General features: G+C 39.0%; 1 protein-coding gene across 2 annotated transcripts in view; it reads left to right on the forward strand.

The window, feature by feature from the left end:
* LOC109041033 (uncharacterized) overlaps positions 1-7776 on the forward strand; it is an 82986-nt gene extending 75210 nt beyond the window's left edge. For both annotated transcript variants that reach the window (XM_019057190.2, XM_019057191.2), the window contains exons 5-9: positions 912-1021; positions 1902-2050; positions 3330-3531; positions 4988-5104; positions 7119-7776. In XM_019057190.2, the coding sequence (XP_018912735.2) occupies positions 912-1021; positions 1902-2050; positions 3330-3531; positions 4988-5104; positions 7119-7248 (708 nt within the window). In that variant the 3' untranslated portion in view covers positions 7249-7776. The remainder of the gene's footprint in view (positions 1-911; positions 1022-1901; positions 2051-3329; positions 3532-4987; positions 5105-7118) is intronic.
* The last annotated feature ends 7322 nt before the right edge of the window (positions 7777-15098 follow it).

Raw genomic sequence — 15098 nt, forward strand, 5'->3', positions numbered from 1 at the left:
TACCTTGGCATTTCTGCGAGTAGGTTTTTTTTTCATAAAAATTCTCAAAAAATGGCAAAAAGACATTCTCTTTTTTCTTTTTCTTCTTCTTTTTTTTAAATCTAAATGAGCGAACAAGTTCTTCAAATATTTCCAAATACATATTAACAGCCTGTCGCACGGACGGGAGTAAGTATATAAGTCAAACTAAAGCAACGTGGCGATGCCTCGCAAGCAATTCGATTCAAGGCGTCAGTGCGTCGTCTAGTTGCTGAAAAATAATATCAAATAGCCGAACAGATTTTGCCCCTTCAATTTGAACGGACGCAAGGAGTGATGCATTTCTACATTGAAGCTACACACCCAGGCATGTTTGAGAGACCAGAAAGCGAAAACTTAATAAGTTTATTACAATATTCTAGACTACATTCTAGAAAATGACAGCAACTAAAATTTTAAATATCAATAACAGTATTTTGAAGATCGATATGACCTTAAAATGATCAAGTTTTTCCGCGTTAAAAAAATCTTCAATTCTGGAAAAATGATTTTATGATAATCTCCCTTAATCTTCAAAGTCTACCAAAAAGAAAAGAAAAGAATAAAAAGAAAATACGAAGAATTTATGCTTGCCAATACAACTGCCCATGTGTTGATGTGCACCAATATCATTTTTGTACCAAACGGCACATTAATTGTCATACAATCGACTGAACTCGGTGCTTCAGTCACCACCACGATATTTAGAATTTACAATGGTTCAAGATCAGTCGTTGTTGGTGCAGCGCCTGCAGCGCAGCACACCATTTTGTTTTTTTCTTTGGTGCATACATTGTATTTTTACATACCATTGTTTCGACCGAATCATCATTTTTATAACTTTTTAGATGACTTTAGTTCATACTGAATCATTGTTCAATTTGAATTTATAGGAAATTGATGTGGAAGTAGAGCTAACATCAAATCACTGGGGTCGTTTTGAGATGGCCTTGTGCCCGAACAACAACCCGCGCTACGAGGCGACGCAAGCTTGCTTCGATAGGTGAGTATTGGTTTTAAGAGCTTTTCTGCTGTGTTAATAAGCATCCCAGCATCCGATTGTTGCCAAATTTCCACCGATGAATTACGAATTTTCTTGGAAACCTATGATGGTTCCTTTTTGAATTTTTCAAAGCACTTTATTTACAATTCAGTCCAAAGGGTCTAAAAATATCGGGAATGAATATCAATAGCTATCCGCGAAAATGAAGAAGATTATCTAGGGATATTATGAAGCATTCGAATGCTCACCCAACGTTTATCCTCAACAAGACAGTATTTTTCGCTCTATTCATATGAAATAAAATCACTAAAACGGGGTACAGGCCGTGAATAAAAACAATTTGACAGAATATTCCAGAATTAACATGCCCTTTTTCTACCGCCGATAAAACAAAACAAAAAATTAAAAATTAAAAACCACACAATGCATGAGCCGCCGCTTAACAGGAAGGCAAGACTCATATTAAGACATACATTCAAGCTGTAATCTCTTAAAGCGATACTGAGGGAAAAAATTAAGACGTGAAATGTGGGCGTGTACCACTGTAACCAGTGGCGTGGCGTCCTTTGCGATCGATCGATTGATCTGTCATTTTAACGTATGGAAAAGTGTCGATAAACAGGGTGTTCGCAACGGACACCTCAACAATCGATTCTTTACCATAGTTTCAAATAGGAAAATGTCGATAATCGATCAGTCACGCCTCGCAACTGATTGTAACATATTCCCTCACTATAAAACCGATGGTAATGTATTCTAGTTGTAAAAAGAGGATGAGTAAAACGAATTTAAAATAATAATTTTCATTAATTTTTTTTTTAATCAGCAAAAGTTGATAGTCTCTTTGATTTCTCATAATCTCTTCTGTATTATTTGTCAGGTTTCCTCTCTTTCTATCAGGAACGAGGAGGGAAAATCGGTATCTGATACCGACGGACGCTAAAAAGAAGGACATCTTCCACTATAAAGTTCGGTTACCACCGTACGTTACATGCTCTCAGTGCGTGCTGCAATGGACTTACTATACGGGTAATGTCTCTCATTGAAACTAAAAAATTTCCCTCGTTTGGAGCTCATAATTCTATACGTTTATCTCTGAGAAGTCCTATATGGTTTTCGAAAACTCGAAAATTGCGCTATCTTCAAACAGAACATTGTACCAGGTCACACATTTGATTTGACCGTATATTACGCATCAGGAACTAATTTTGAGTCTAGATATCTGTAGACAATAAAACTTGAGAGAAAATTAGGCAACATTAAATCAAGGCTGGTTTAGAGTGTGGTTAATGCGGCCAAAAACATATTTTGGCCGATGAGTTTTGTTACCCAAACATAAGAAAAGAATCTTGATTAGGGAGCAGGGTCGGATTTACCTACTTGCCGCCCATGGGCCGCCTGTATTTTGCCGCCCCCTTCTCATTCGTTTTGAAACATCAATAAAAACCATCAAGTAAACATGCCGGAGGGGGAGGGGTGCATAAGACGCGTTTACCTACTCATGTTGGATACATTTTTTGCGAAAGGCACACAACACAGTTAGTGTCACACACAGTAGTGTCAACACTATTAGTAAAATTTCACGGAACTTTGCGCGAAAGTTAAGTTCCGTAAACCTATCTCTGTGTGGACAAGGTCCTCCATTTACAAGAAATGAACCAAAAAATTATGAAAAAACAAACATAAATGTGGTTGAATAATTTTAACTTATTCCGCCGCCTTGCCGCGCTGATAGAACTGTGTTTGGCGCAATGTGTGAAGTATTCCTGCAGTCTTGTAGGCGCTATGCGTTTCACGCCAACCGCTCCTGACCGCACTGTGTTTGACGCAATGGGTGAAGTATTCATGCAGTCTTGTAGGCGCTAATATGTGTTACATACCGACCACCGTGCCGCGCCGAGAGCTTGTCCTTTTCGTTTCAAGTCCTCGTCATCAATCCTTTCTACGCAGGGCTCCAGGCCAAATTGCGTGTTCAGTTCCTCTCTTAACTCGACTAATTAAAGATGCTGTCTCTTGTATCACCGAAAAACTAAACAATTCGAAATTACTATACTCTCAGGAAAGAGAGATTTTGTCCCCTTTTCTCATTGGTAATTTTTTTTCTGAATCCGATTTTTTGTATACCTACATTCAAAAAAATTGCAAAATTTGCCGCCCCCTGAATTTGCCGCCATGGGCCGCGGCCCATATGGCCACCCCCTTAACCCGGCCCTGCTAGGGAGGAAGATTACAATTTCAATTTTGATCTTGACCAGTTCCTTCTACACGTTTTCAATACAATATAATGAGACAAATATTATGTTTTCAGGTAACATGTGGGGTCGATGTCCGAACGGAACAGAGGCGGTAGGATGCGGAAAAGCCGAGACGTTTAGGAACTGTGCGGACGTGAGGATTGTGACAGGAACATCGGGTCTGCCCCCGCAATTCGTCAGCCAATTCCAGAATCCTTTCGCCGTCTACCTCCGGGATTTCAAAGCACCTGAACTATCTTATCCTTTGGTTGTCAGGTAGCTAGGAATTGAAATTATGGATAGGATCATTATATTAGATAACCAAAATTCAAAGAAATTTTCAAGTTTCAATATTTCAATATTGGGTTTATATGGGAAAAATCCAATGGACTACTAGACAAGGTACGACTTTAAGCATTCTGATACATGTTTCTTGACCAAAATTTTACGTAGAACACGATTTGCACAACGAAAATCACTGAAACCAACTCCTAACGAAGATATTAACGTTTTTATTTCACATTGGTTACGAGGAATTTGAACTGCCCGCTCACAAGAAACTCAAAGCTCTACGTGAGTCAAATCGCGCACTACAACGGTTTCAGCAAGCTTTTCAATCGAGCAATGTTCATTTCCCACCATGTGTTGTTCAAACTATAAGCAATTTGCTACAGCTGAGCCAAAGTGTCAAGATTGAGGTTGCCAGATTTTTATATCGCAAAGACTGTCATGATAATGTTTAGCGCGCGATGTGAATTACGTAGAGCATTGAGTTTTCATGAGCGGGTGGTTTGAATTCACGCATCAAGAATCATTAAATATCTTTGTACGGAGTTAATTTCGGTAATTTTTGTTGTGCGCATCGTGTTCTACGTGAAATTTTGGTTAAGAAACACGTATCAGAATGCTGAAATTCGTACCTTGTCTAGTGGTCCATTATTCATCGGAAGGAAACAGTATGTATGGGATTATTTGTTGCGCTGAGGAAAGTATACTTCTTGCCTCGAGGAATTCACTCATTTCACCTATTTTAACGCTTCAGTTGTGATGGCGAATGCGTAACTGTAAAGACATGTTCCTGACTATGACGCAATTGTTTGATTTGTGTTTACTAATTTTTTGCGTGGCAAAAAATCTCCCTGGCAATAAAGTTTATTTTTCTGAGCTCAAATTCAGCATAGATGAAACTATCATTCCATACCTGTTACCAAAATTCTACAAGAAAATCTGCATCCTTAGAGGGTATATGAACCGCGATGAATATGTAAAATTTAAGTAAAAAGCCGTAGAAGTGGGACGGAAAATATCTATTACGTAACAAAGAGTGGGCTCAATAAAATGAAACATGTATTTTAATCTATCAATTCAAATTTTGCTTTAGGGTAGGCCTCAGAAAAATGCCAGTCCTGACTTTTAAAATAAGTTTTATCACAAGTTAATGGGTAATTTTTACCTGAACTTGGGTTAAAAAACCGGAAAACCTCTTGGCACGGCCATTATTTCAATCTACATTCTTTTCCGTTTCATTTTTTTATTTTATTCATAAAATAGTCCTAACTGAACGTTCACTGAGTAAAGTCTGTCGAAATTTCATAGTTATTACCGAAGCTTTTCCACACTTTACTCTAGTTCTAACAACCGCTTCAAATTTAAAACGTATTCAATACCGCATCTTAAATATTGTTCTCGTGTGTTTCTCATTTTCTTTCTTTTTGATTTATTTTGCTTTTAGGAATCAGTTCTGTATAGGAAATAGACTGTACAGAGCTGTGCCTGGCGTAGACAAATGGTGTACAGAAAACTGCCTTAGATACCCAACGAACTGTCCTGAACAAATATGCCATTGCCCGTGAGTTCGCTTTTTATATCTTAATACATGAATTCCAAAAAGAGTCACAAATAACACGGTGTCACGATAAAATAAAAAAAATAAATTGGAACCTGAAGTAAGAGTCGAACCTGACCGAGGTATCACGTTGCTTAGTTTTTTGGTAAAAAATAAATTATGAAAGGAAAAATTACGCAACACGAAATGTGGTTAGGATGATTACGATCAGTTTTCCCTCGAAAGGGAAGAGGGAGTGCCCATCGTGTTGAAAAGTAACTATTGTTAGCACGAACATAAGTTTTTTTGAAGCGATTAATAATCATCCTTACATCTGCTGTACCATGACTGATTATTCATTTTTTTCTCCTGATCGTGCACCATAGCCAATACAAACTTTACTACGTAAGTCGACTAACGGCGATTTGCGCAGATTTTCACCGACAGAAAATTAGGGGCAAAATCTATGATTTGAGGTGCATGTGCAGAGATATTTCAAAACTCTCGTGACTTTAAAAATCTTTGCATTTTTCCTCTTCTTTCTATGTCAGAAAACTTTAGGCTCAGTCGTGATACGTCAACGAAATCTGAACATATATTAAGCTAAAAGTTTTAAGCGAGGATAGTTTACGAAGCTCTACAAATCTAATCATTTTGACGGAGAAAAGTAACCATACAATTCAATATGAAAAAACGCCTTCAAACTTGTATGATACAAAATATGATACACATGCGATGTCATAATACTTATTCCCTCTGGCCAGCACTCATTTGAATAATTTTGTTTCCAACTATGAAACACGTCCATTGATGTACTTTCAAGAGTATGTAAACATTGAGATCCAAGGTGTTTTACATATTTTTGGACTATTTGATGACTGCATGTGTTTTCTTGATGGTGCTATTGAATAAAATTACTAAAACGAGCTCAATTCTTTGGTGAAAATTATTATGCATGCACCCACGAGTATTAAATATTTACGACGGTAGATGGCAAGTGATGCATTCATTCACACTTTTATTTTTCTTTGTTATCTTTCTTAAACTCATATGACATCCAGAGTGACATATTCGGGAGAAAATTAATCAAATATAAAAAGAAGAATATAAGTAAGTGAATAACTTTTGAAATCTCTGATGACTGACGATTTATTATACGCATCATAACAAACTGAAAAATGAAATTGAGCTGTTTTTTCGCCAATTTGATTCAACAGAAACATCAAGAGAATGCAGAGTCATAATTTATTTGCAAAATCTTCAGGCTTTCCTTAAACCTCAATGATTACATACTTTTTATATTGCATCAATTGACGTGCTTCATAGTTGAATTGGACCAACTGTTTATCAATTGGACTACATTTTCTGTCAAGGAACTACTATTCCAGAGTCATCCATAAAAACAGCTGACTACGTAGGGAAACTAATGACACATACACTGTTTCTAAAATGAGCCAGAAATAGTGGTTCCTTATTACACAATAAAATAATTATTATAATGCTGGGATGAGTAAATACATGTCACATGGTATTTGTATGATATTTTGTATCATGCAAGTTTGAAGGCGCTTCTAACACTTCAAGGCGAGTCACATAACTCGAGTAAAACTTGAAGTCTGAACCAATATTTCTGTGTAATTAACTTTGAAGGGATGTTTCTGCGCAAATAACTTTGAGACAAAATTAAAAGTACAATGTGTCAGAAGAAGTAAGGATCTGTGTTCTTCGTGAGCGAGAAGTTTGAATTTTCCGTTTCAAATATAAACTGCGTTTAACACTTATGAGTTACTTTCAGAAGTTCTCGATATATGTTTCACGTGTTTTGTGAGAAATTATGAAGGGATGACATGTGCTGTTATGCTAAATTTCTTACCCTGTCTTATGATTCATTTTCACTAGAATTATGTACTTAACAATATTATTCAGTTATCAGTCTCATTTTCCCTCACTTTTTGTTGTTAAATATATTATTCTTTCCCTTTTTCACGCAGTGATCACCTGGCAAATTTTAATCGAATTTATTCATTTTTTTTTCTAGGAACGAATGCACTGCCATCGGAGAATATGAAGGGAGGGCAGGTGCTGACGAGTATTGCCAAGACAAATGTCTCGTTTACGGATCAGAGTGTCCGCATGACAGGTGTTACTGTTACTACAATCCAAATTAAAGGAGTACCACCACTTCGCGTGATGCAAAATCTCGATAGAAAAAATACGAATGAAAATCAGTGCATAGAAAATATTGTCGACTTGACCAAGATTCTCTCAAAATCATTTTTTGAACTGACTTTTATTAATACATTATTATCCCTGAGATCGACTGATAAAATCAAGTTTTTAAAATTTTGGATGAGTTTTAGTATCTAAGGTCAACTTGACGATATTTTTTTCTGTAGGAAGAACTTCAAAATTTTAAAATGGACGGAAAAAACTTGGAAAGCAGTGTAACATAATACCTCTTAATATAGTTCAAACTCAATGACATTACATGAAACTTTGATTCTTAAACATTTTGGCTCGTTCACCTCACTTTTCTTTTAAATTGTTGTGCGCAAAACTTGTCAAATAATTTAGTATCGTATGGAATGCAACTCTAAAAATTCTTTGAGAACATTACAAACACATAAAAAATTGATCAAATAAAATGTTTCCTTTGTTTTAATACAAGTTTGTGATAAAGTTAATTGAAATTCAAATGTGTTATTTTTTATTGTGAACTCTATAGTATACATTCATTTAAACAGAATTTGCTACATGTATCTTTTTACAAAGGAGATGGCTTTTCTCTAATTAATTGTCCATCAGTCTGAGGCAGTCATGCATTTTATGCAAAAGATGCATTTTAATGAGGAAAAAGCAACACTGTTGTTCAATTCTATAGATAGTTTTCACCGCTTGAGAAATTCTCAACGACTTTCGGATATTATTTCTCCTGTAAATTTCACATTTCGGAGGAAAAATTAACTTTTCTTTGATAAATTTTACAATTTATCTCGTATATAAAAGTCTAAATATTCTCGAAACAAGTTTAACAAAAGCGCACTGAGTCATATTTTAGAAAATAAATGAGTTGGGAGTCGTTTTATATTAAAATTGTCTTACAGTGCGAAACCTTTTTGTTAATCAATAGAAAGTCCAATAATTAATTCCTGGGCGAGAATTCTCGTTGAGCCTGGAAGGAATCTCGTTTCAAACGTTATTTCAGTTATTTTTCAGAGCCACACCGTCACTCTGTAGAAATGCCCTGTCTGAGTCAACGAGAATTCTCATCGCGGAACTATTAGCAGGAAAATTTTCTCATTGCGGTGCTAGGGGCAAGAGCTATATTCCAAAGATCATGCTTCTACTGGTGCATGGTGCTTGTAATTTTGTGAAGAATTATTCAGCACATTGAGTGAAATTTTTCTTTGTAAATCACACTGAATCACCACTATGCATGCGCTCGCTGCCGATTGCATTCAACGTTGACAAGACCCGAAACCTCCACGATCGGCTGCGCAGGAAGTCATTGAAGAACGTCTTGGTCTCTCGCGGAACTAACAGAAAGCAAACGGAACGGAATAAACACGCATGAATAGGTGACAGACTCGCATTAGGCCTGTTGTGGTCACCGTCCGAAAAAATTAATTGTTTCGGCGGAGAGGGAGGTCGCGACCTCAGGAGACACGCCACCAAGCATCGCTGCCAGAAGTAAAATATAAAGGTACCTACACCTACACAGATGGGAGAATATAGAATGATCTTCAATCCCGAAAATTCATCAGAACTTCACCGAAACCTCCGTGAATAAAGCTAGCGCTCATGACGGCAGCTGACCTATGGTTTCAGTTTACCGTTTGTTATCATATGTAATGAATCTCTATAGTATCCTGTTATCTTCAGATTTACAGCTCGTCTGGTAACGACATGATAATAGTGTGATGTAAGAAAGGCAGCAGAGTTTCCAGGGCATATGCGCAAGGGAAGCACCATACTTCCATAAAGAAATTTTAGAGTATAGGTTTCATATTTGACATTTATCGCCACAGAGAGCTTGAATCAAAAACAAAGTTAGTCAATCGCAAGCATAGAATTTAACGCGATATGTCCTAACTATACACGAGACAAGATTCTTGAACACCACTGGGCATGTGCGCGTGCACGCTTGAATAAATTATAACTAACCTCACGCTGAATGTTTTGTGGCCCATCTCCAAAATTGAAGGCGAAATAGGAAATTTCGTAACTATCGTCCCCTATTCGTGTCAAATCCGCTTCCCTTAAATTTCGAGTCAAAAAAAGCCTCTGAAGAAAGGTTGCCCAAGAGGAAACTTGACTTGGCTCCTCCTGAGAGGAAACGTACAGTGAGGGATGGCGACAAGGGTTCTCAGACGAAATGAGGGGCGGGTCGAATCTCTGATGGGCTTTGGGGAATGTCAGTTTTTTGCGGTTTTCCAAAAGTTAACGAAAGTGGAGATTATATTTTTCGCTTCTATACCTTCGCCTCTGGGACACTGTGACTTTGATGGCTGAATTTTTTTAATGTGTTTGCTACAGCCAAACAGTCAACGCTGCGCCAACCAGTGCGACACGATGGCGGTGACATAGTGTCCGTGTGGGCTCGATGTTTGGTCGATTGTGTGACTGTGACACTCATGATTGGCGGTCGGTGGCGCAGACCGGTGGCCTCTTGATCTGTTGATTCGAGTTGAAGGGCCGTGGCCGGCGATGCTGTGGCATTCGGTTCACAATGAATAATGCCTCGGATCCGATCCGTACACTCCACGCCTGCGCACCCACACAATCCGCGCTATGCACTCCTGCCGAATTAAATCGAGCTTTCAGAAAAGTAGACTCCTCGTGGATTAAAGTCAAAATGATCATTTGTTTTGGAAAGTTTCCACATCTTTGACCTCAGTTTATTTTTCAAAAGGAAAGTTAAGCACGGCGTCGGACGTGGGTTATGAGATCCAACAAGTTCGGTAGGAAGATATTTTTCGGCTCAGAGGATGGTGCATATAGTCTTGCAAACCAACTTCCTCTATGATAAACCGAACTTCAATGCAGTGAACTGGGGGTTTGGTTCTACGAATCGAAGGGGCCAATAAATTAACAATGACACTTTATCTTACGGAACGTGCTCCGTATTGTTCCATATTTGCCGAAGTTTTTTGTAGTTCACGGAACCGAAAACCTAACTTGTTTTAAAAAGACTGTTCTAACTGAAATTTAATGAACTATCAATTCTCTGAGGTGGAATCCTCAATAGCAGTTGCAGAACTATACTTACAAATAGAGATCCTCCGCTGATATCTCGGCAATAGTGGAGACCTTTATATTTGGGGATCCATCATTCAACAGATGATGTACTTTCTTGTTTAATTGTTATTTGTAACGTATTGAGCAATCTACTTAGCAACCAAATCGATGATCGGTAAATATACTGAATGCTCTGCTCATTTCAAAAAACTTAGTAGCTGTGGCTGAAGTAAAAAGCTGCACACCTCAGATTGTGATGTTCTAAATCTCTGCTTAAATTCTCTATTTTTTGGAAGATTGTGAACCAACAGCGTATACTGACATTTTCTGTGACTTTTCTTCATTTATGAAAGACATGCCCGGCAATTTTCAAGGATTATTGTAGTCAGTAGTATTGTATGTAACAGAAATAAAAAAATAATTGGAAAGATCCAAAACGCCACAATGGAGATAAGCGTTTTTCGATTGCAGTCAAAGATAGCCATCAAGAAGGTGACATGGCTCTTGCTCTTCTGATACGGTCCGAGAGAAAATGTTGAATCCTCGAATTTAAAAGTTTCCACCTGTCACCAAGTTTCAATAGCGGACTTCTATTTGTCACTGGGCAGAGCACCACACACCCGACCTTGCGTCAACTCCACTTTTTTCGCCTATTTCCATCCGCTCCGCCCCAGGTCCAGCGGCACTCCAGCGGGCAGTGCGTGGGAAATTAGGTAACCGGTGCTTCCATTCGACTAATGTTTCACTTTTGACACGCTCGCGCAGGTGTGACACTCGACCCACCCCGCCCAGCAAGAATCGCGTACGTCTCCGATAGATCCCTAGACCAGATACGCGGTTTTTCACTTTAAGAGTGGCGTCGTCCCCTTCCCCACTCCACCGTTCGGGAGTTTGCCCGAGCTAGGCGCGACAACTCTACTGCCCCGTTTTGCGCAATCCCACGTATGGCACAATTCGTCGCTCTCTTGAACACAAAGGCGTAAGTGCACATTGATAAGAGCCCTACTGTCCTTGTATCACTATGCTTTGCAGGGCTCACGTTCAGATTCGGTTAAGCCCTCATATCATAAGATCAACAAATTTAGGTATATCTGTCATTGCGTCTATGTCCACAGTCTCGTCACTCCACATTTCGGCCGTTTTTGACGGCTCCTGTTGCACATTGATTATCGTTCTATGTTACTCATGAAGACAGTCGTACGGTTTAACGCTTCGAGCGGGTCAATTGCGTGGGGCATATGTCGTGTTTTGATCATCGAATCTCACAAATTAGCAAATAGCAATGACAGCTATACGAAAATCGAGTTTTTCCAGAGGCGTCAATTCAGTTGATTTTAGGGTAAAAAGGAGGAATGAGTTGTAGTGTCGAGCCAATATTTTCTTAGAAGGAGATAGTTGAGCTCTGTAAATTTTAAAAAAAGTCCGCTAAGCTGATCAAAATGGACCAAAATTACTCACCATTAAATTCAAATTTAAATTAATAGTCCTACTTTCCCGACGCACAGTGGATCGAGTCAATGAGAGAGGTCAGTTAAAATTTGGAAACTTTAAAAGTATATATTTGCAATTCCGTTTATACAAAATTTTGAGGTTCTATAAGGGGTTTTATTGGTTTCCTCGTGAAATTTTCTTCTAGAAGCGCCTCTTAGAATTTAAAATGTGGCGAAATAACAAAAAAATTTGCAGTTCTAGTCAAACATTTTATGTCCGACCTCTCTGATCGACTCGATTCACCGTGCGACGTTCGAATCACGTCAAAATACCATCCCCGAGAAACGCAATGGTTGCGTCATTTACCGCATTAGTACAGTTCATAGTTTCCTTCCTACTTTCGTCTCATGAATGATGAATATAGAGTATTATCTGCTCGATGAAAACTATGGACTCGATTTTTCAATATACTCTCAAGGCACGCAAAGCATTGAACGCGAGGAGCACTCACACTACAATCACAGCAAAATCTGATGGCGCTAACCAGGTCCCTGAATCTCCACTCATCAAATATTAATTTTAATTTAAAAACGATAAACGGGCAGGACCCAGTGATGCCAACTTATGAGAATCGCCATCGACCAGCACGTGCCATCGTTTCGCAATAAGCCATTCCATCTGACCCCGACAAACGAAAATTCGGATACCGAGACATCCTCTCTAATCCACGATATTATATTTTCTTGCTAATCACCAATTACGCGCGACGATTTAATTTCAACCGATTAATTACTCTTAACACCTCGCCGGAAGTGCATATCTTGCAGTTTATCTTATTACCTTGCAGCTCTATGATTTCCATTTTTCTGACTTAATGGATACTGCACATCACGCAATTCTTCGATTCTGGTTAATTGCACGGAGAGAGGATTGCGTAAGAATTTCCGTTGGGTGACCCCGGGGCACTGCCGAAAATCGAAAAGTTGTCGTCATCTGAATCAGAGCGAGGTTCGATTATTTCTGGATCAGCGATGGAGGCAAGGATGAATTCGGATCATACGCGCGTCGGCCTGATTGACAATTCGGACAGGTTGGCCCTCCGCCCTCTGCCCTCGGTTGCGAAACGCGACGCCATGGCTGCTAAACTGAGCTTGAACACCACCAGTTTTCCCATTATAATTATATTCAAACTTAACAAATTTCGTCTTACAATTTGGCAACCTTGCGTGGCGCTCAGCGGCCCGTGGCCCGCGGCTCTGGGATGCTGTAACGAATCTTCGGGGAATATTTAGTCACTGCGTGAACACTCATTAATTTTGAAACGTCCCGAATCAAAATTAAGATATAAATCACTCAGTTTAAAATCACTCCGTGGGTGAGCTCTTTTGCTATTGCAATTAGTATTATCAACCCCCCGCCCCCTCTTTCCCGTACGTGTTGTTCCCCTATCGTGTACCATGTTCGGTATTGAAGCTTCGAGGAACACATCAAGTATTGACACCATTGTCAATGACTGCCGTTCTAGAGAGAAAAAATCATCCGCGGGTCGCGAGAGAGGCAAATTTTCACGCACGTTTTGGCAATTGAGTCAGAAAATTATAAACCCATTGTGTCCGCTCGTAAAATTAAAGAACCCATTAAAGGCAATATTGTTGTATCATGCGTCTGAACTCTGAGTGGATCATTCAGACCATTGAATAGAGGTGATTGATGTAAGATGATACGTCTACAAAGGCTTCTTCTTTGCAAATTTTGATGGGCAGTGTTTTCTCTCTCTCTCCCCCTCTCTCTCCCTCTCCCCTCCCTCCCCTCCCCCTCTCTCTTTTCGAGAAAAAATATTCTTCCTTTCGCACTAATTTCATACCTCTTGACATATTTTAATTCACACGACCTTTTTCTTGATAAACTGTTTGAGGGTTGCTTTAAATGAAAAAAAAAGAAGAAAAAAGTATATTAGGTTTTAACTAATACAGAGTGATGGATTTTAGATTTTTACTCGTCTTTTGATGTGAGTCGTACAATTGTTTTCGGTCTTCGCGCCCCCGTTCTCAAATAGTGGTATCATTGTGAAATGGCAGGCTTTTGGACAAAAAAAAAAAAAAAAAAAAAGATTTTCACCAAACAGGAAAATATGATTTTACCGTCATTTCAGTTCGCCTTCGACTTTCAGAGTAGGCAACATAAGCTCCCACGTGGTTGAATAGTGGTATCACTGTAAATGTCACGCTTACGCACACCAAATACATGAAGGGGATTCTGACGCATTGGCAGCTCGCCTACAATATTTTTTGGAGGCAACACGAGCTTTCACGTGGTCGAATAGTATGGTATCACCGTAAATTTTATGCTCACTTAGAGCACGCACAGACGGCGAAGATGTGATTGTATTGCTTTATTAGCTCGCCTGCAAATTTAAAACTGGGCAATGGTAGACCTCAGTTACTTAAATGGTTGTACCTCCGCAAGATGGATCGTAAGCTTACTTTTGTATGGCTTTCATAAATTGGTGTGGTGAGGTTAATGAATTGACTTCAAATATGATCAGGGAGATGGATATTTGAAACGGATATTAGGTGGATATTTGGATTTTGAAGTGAGAAATATGTGTATTTTAGGAGAGAATAGTTGAAGATAAATGATGTAATATACGGCCAGATTAAAGGGGTGGCCACATGGGCCGCGGCCCATGGCGGCAAATCTAAGGGGCGGCAAAAATTTGCAATTTTTTAAAGTGTAGGTATAAAAAAAATGGATTTATAAAAACAAAATTACAAACGAGAAAAGGCGACAAAATCTCTCATTTCCTGAGAGTATAGTAATTTCTAATTTTGTCGTCTCTTAGTGATACAAGAGACAGCACCTTCAACAAGTCGAGTTAAGAGAGAGACCAAACACGCAATTTGGCCTGGAACGGCGCGACTTAGAGAGAAACGATGACGAGGACTTGAGATGAAAAGGAGAAGCCCTCGGCGCGGCGATCGGCATGTAACACATATTAGCGCCTACAAGACTGCACGAATACTTCACGCATTGCATCAAACACAGTGCGGTCATTGCGGTCAGCGTGAAACGGATAGCGCCTACAAGAATGCATGAATACTTCACGCATTGCGCCAAACACGGTGTGGTCTGCGCGGCGCGGCGGCGGAAGTTAAAATCATTGATCCACATTTATGTTTGTTCTTTCATAATTTTTTCGTTCATTTCTTATGAATGGAAGGCTTTGTCCACACAGAGATAGGTTTACGGAACTTAACTTTCGCGCAAAGTTTCGTGAACTTTTGCTAGTAGTGTTGACAGGGCTTTCCCAAAAAATGTGTTCAACACGAGTAAATGCGTCTTATGCACC

Source organism: Bemisia tabaci, chromosome 1 (assembly GCF_918797505.1).
Source record: "Bemisia tabaci chromosome 1, PGI_BMITA_v3".
Taxonomy (NCBI): domain Eukaryota; kingdom Metazoa; phylum Arthropoda; class Insecta; order Hemiptera; family Aleyrodidae; genus Bemisia; species Bemisia tabaci.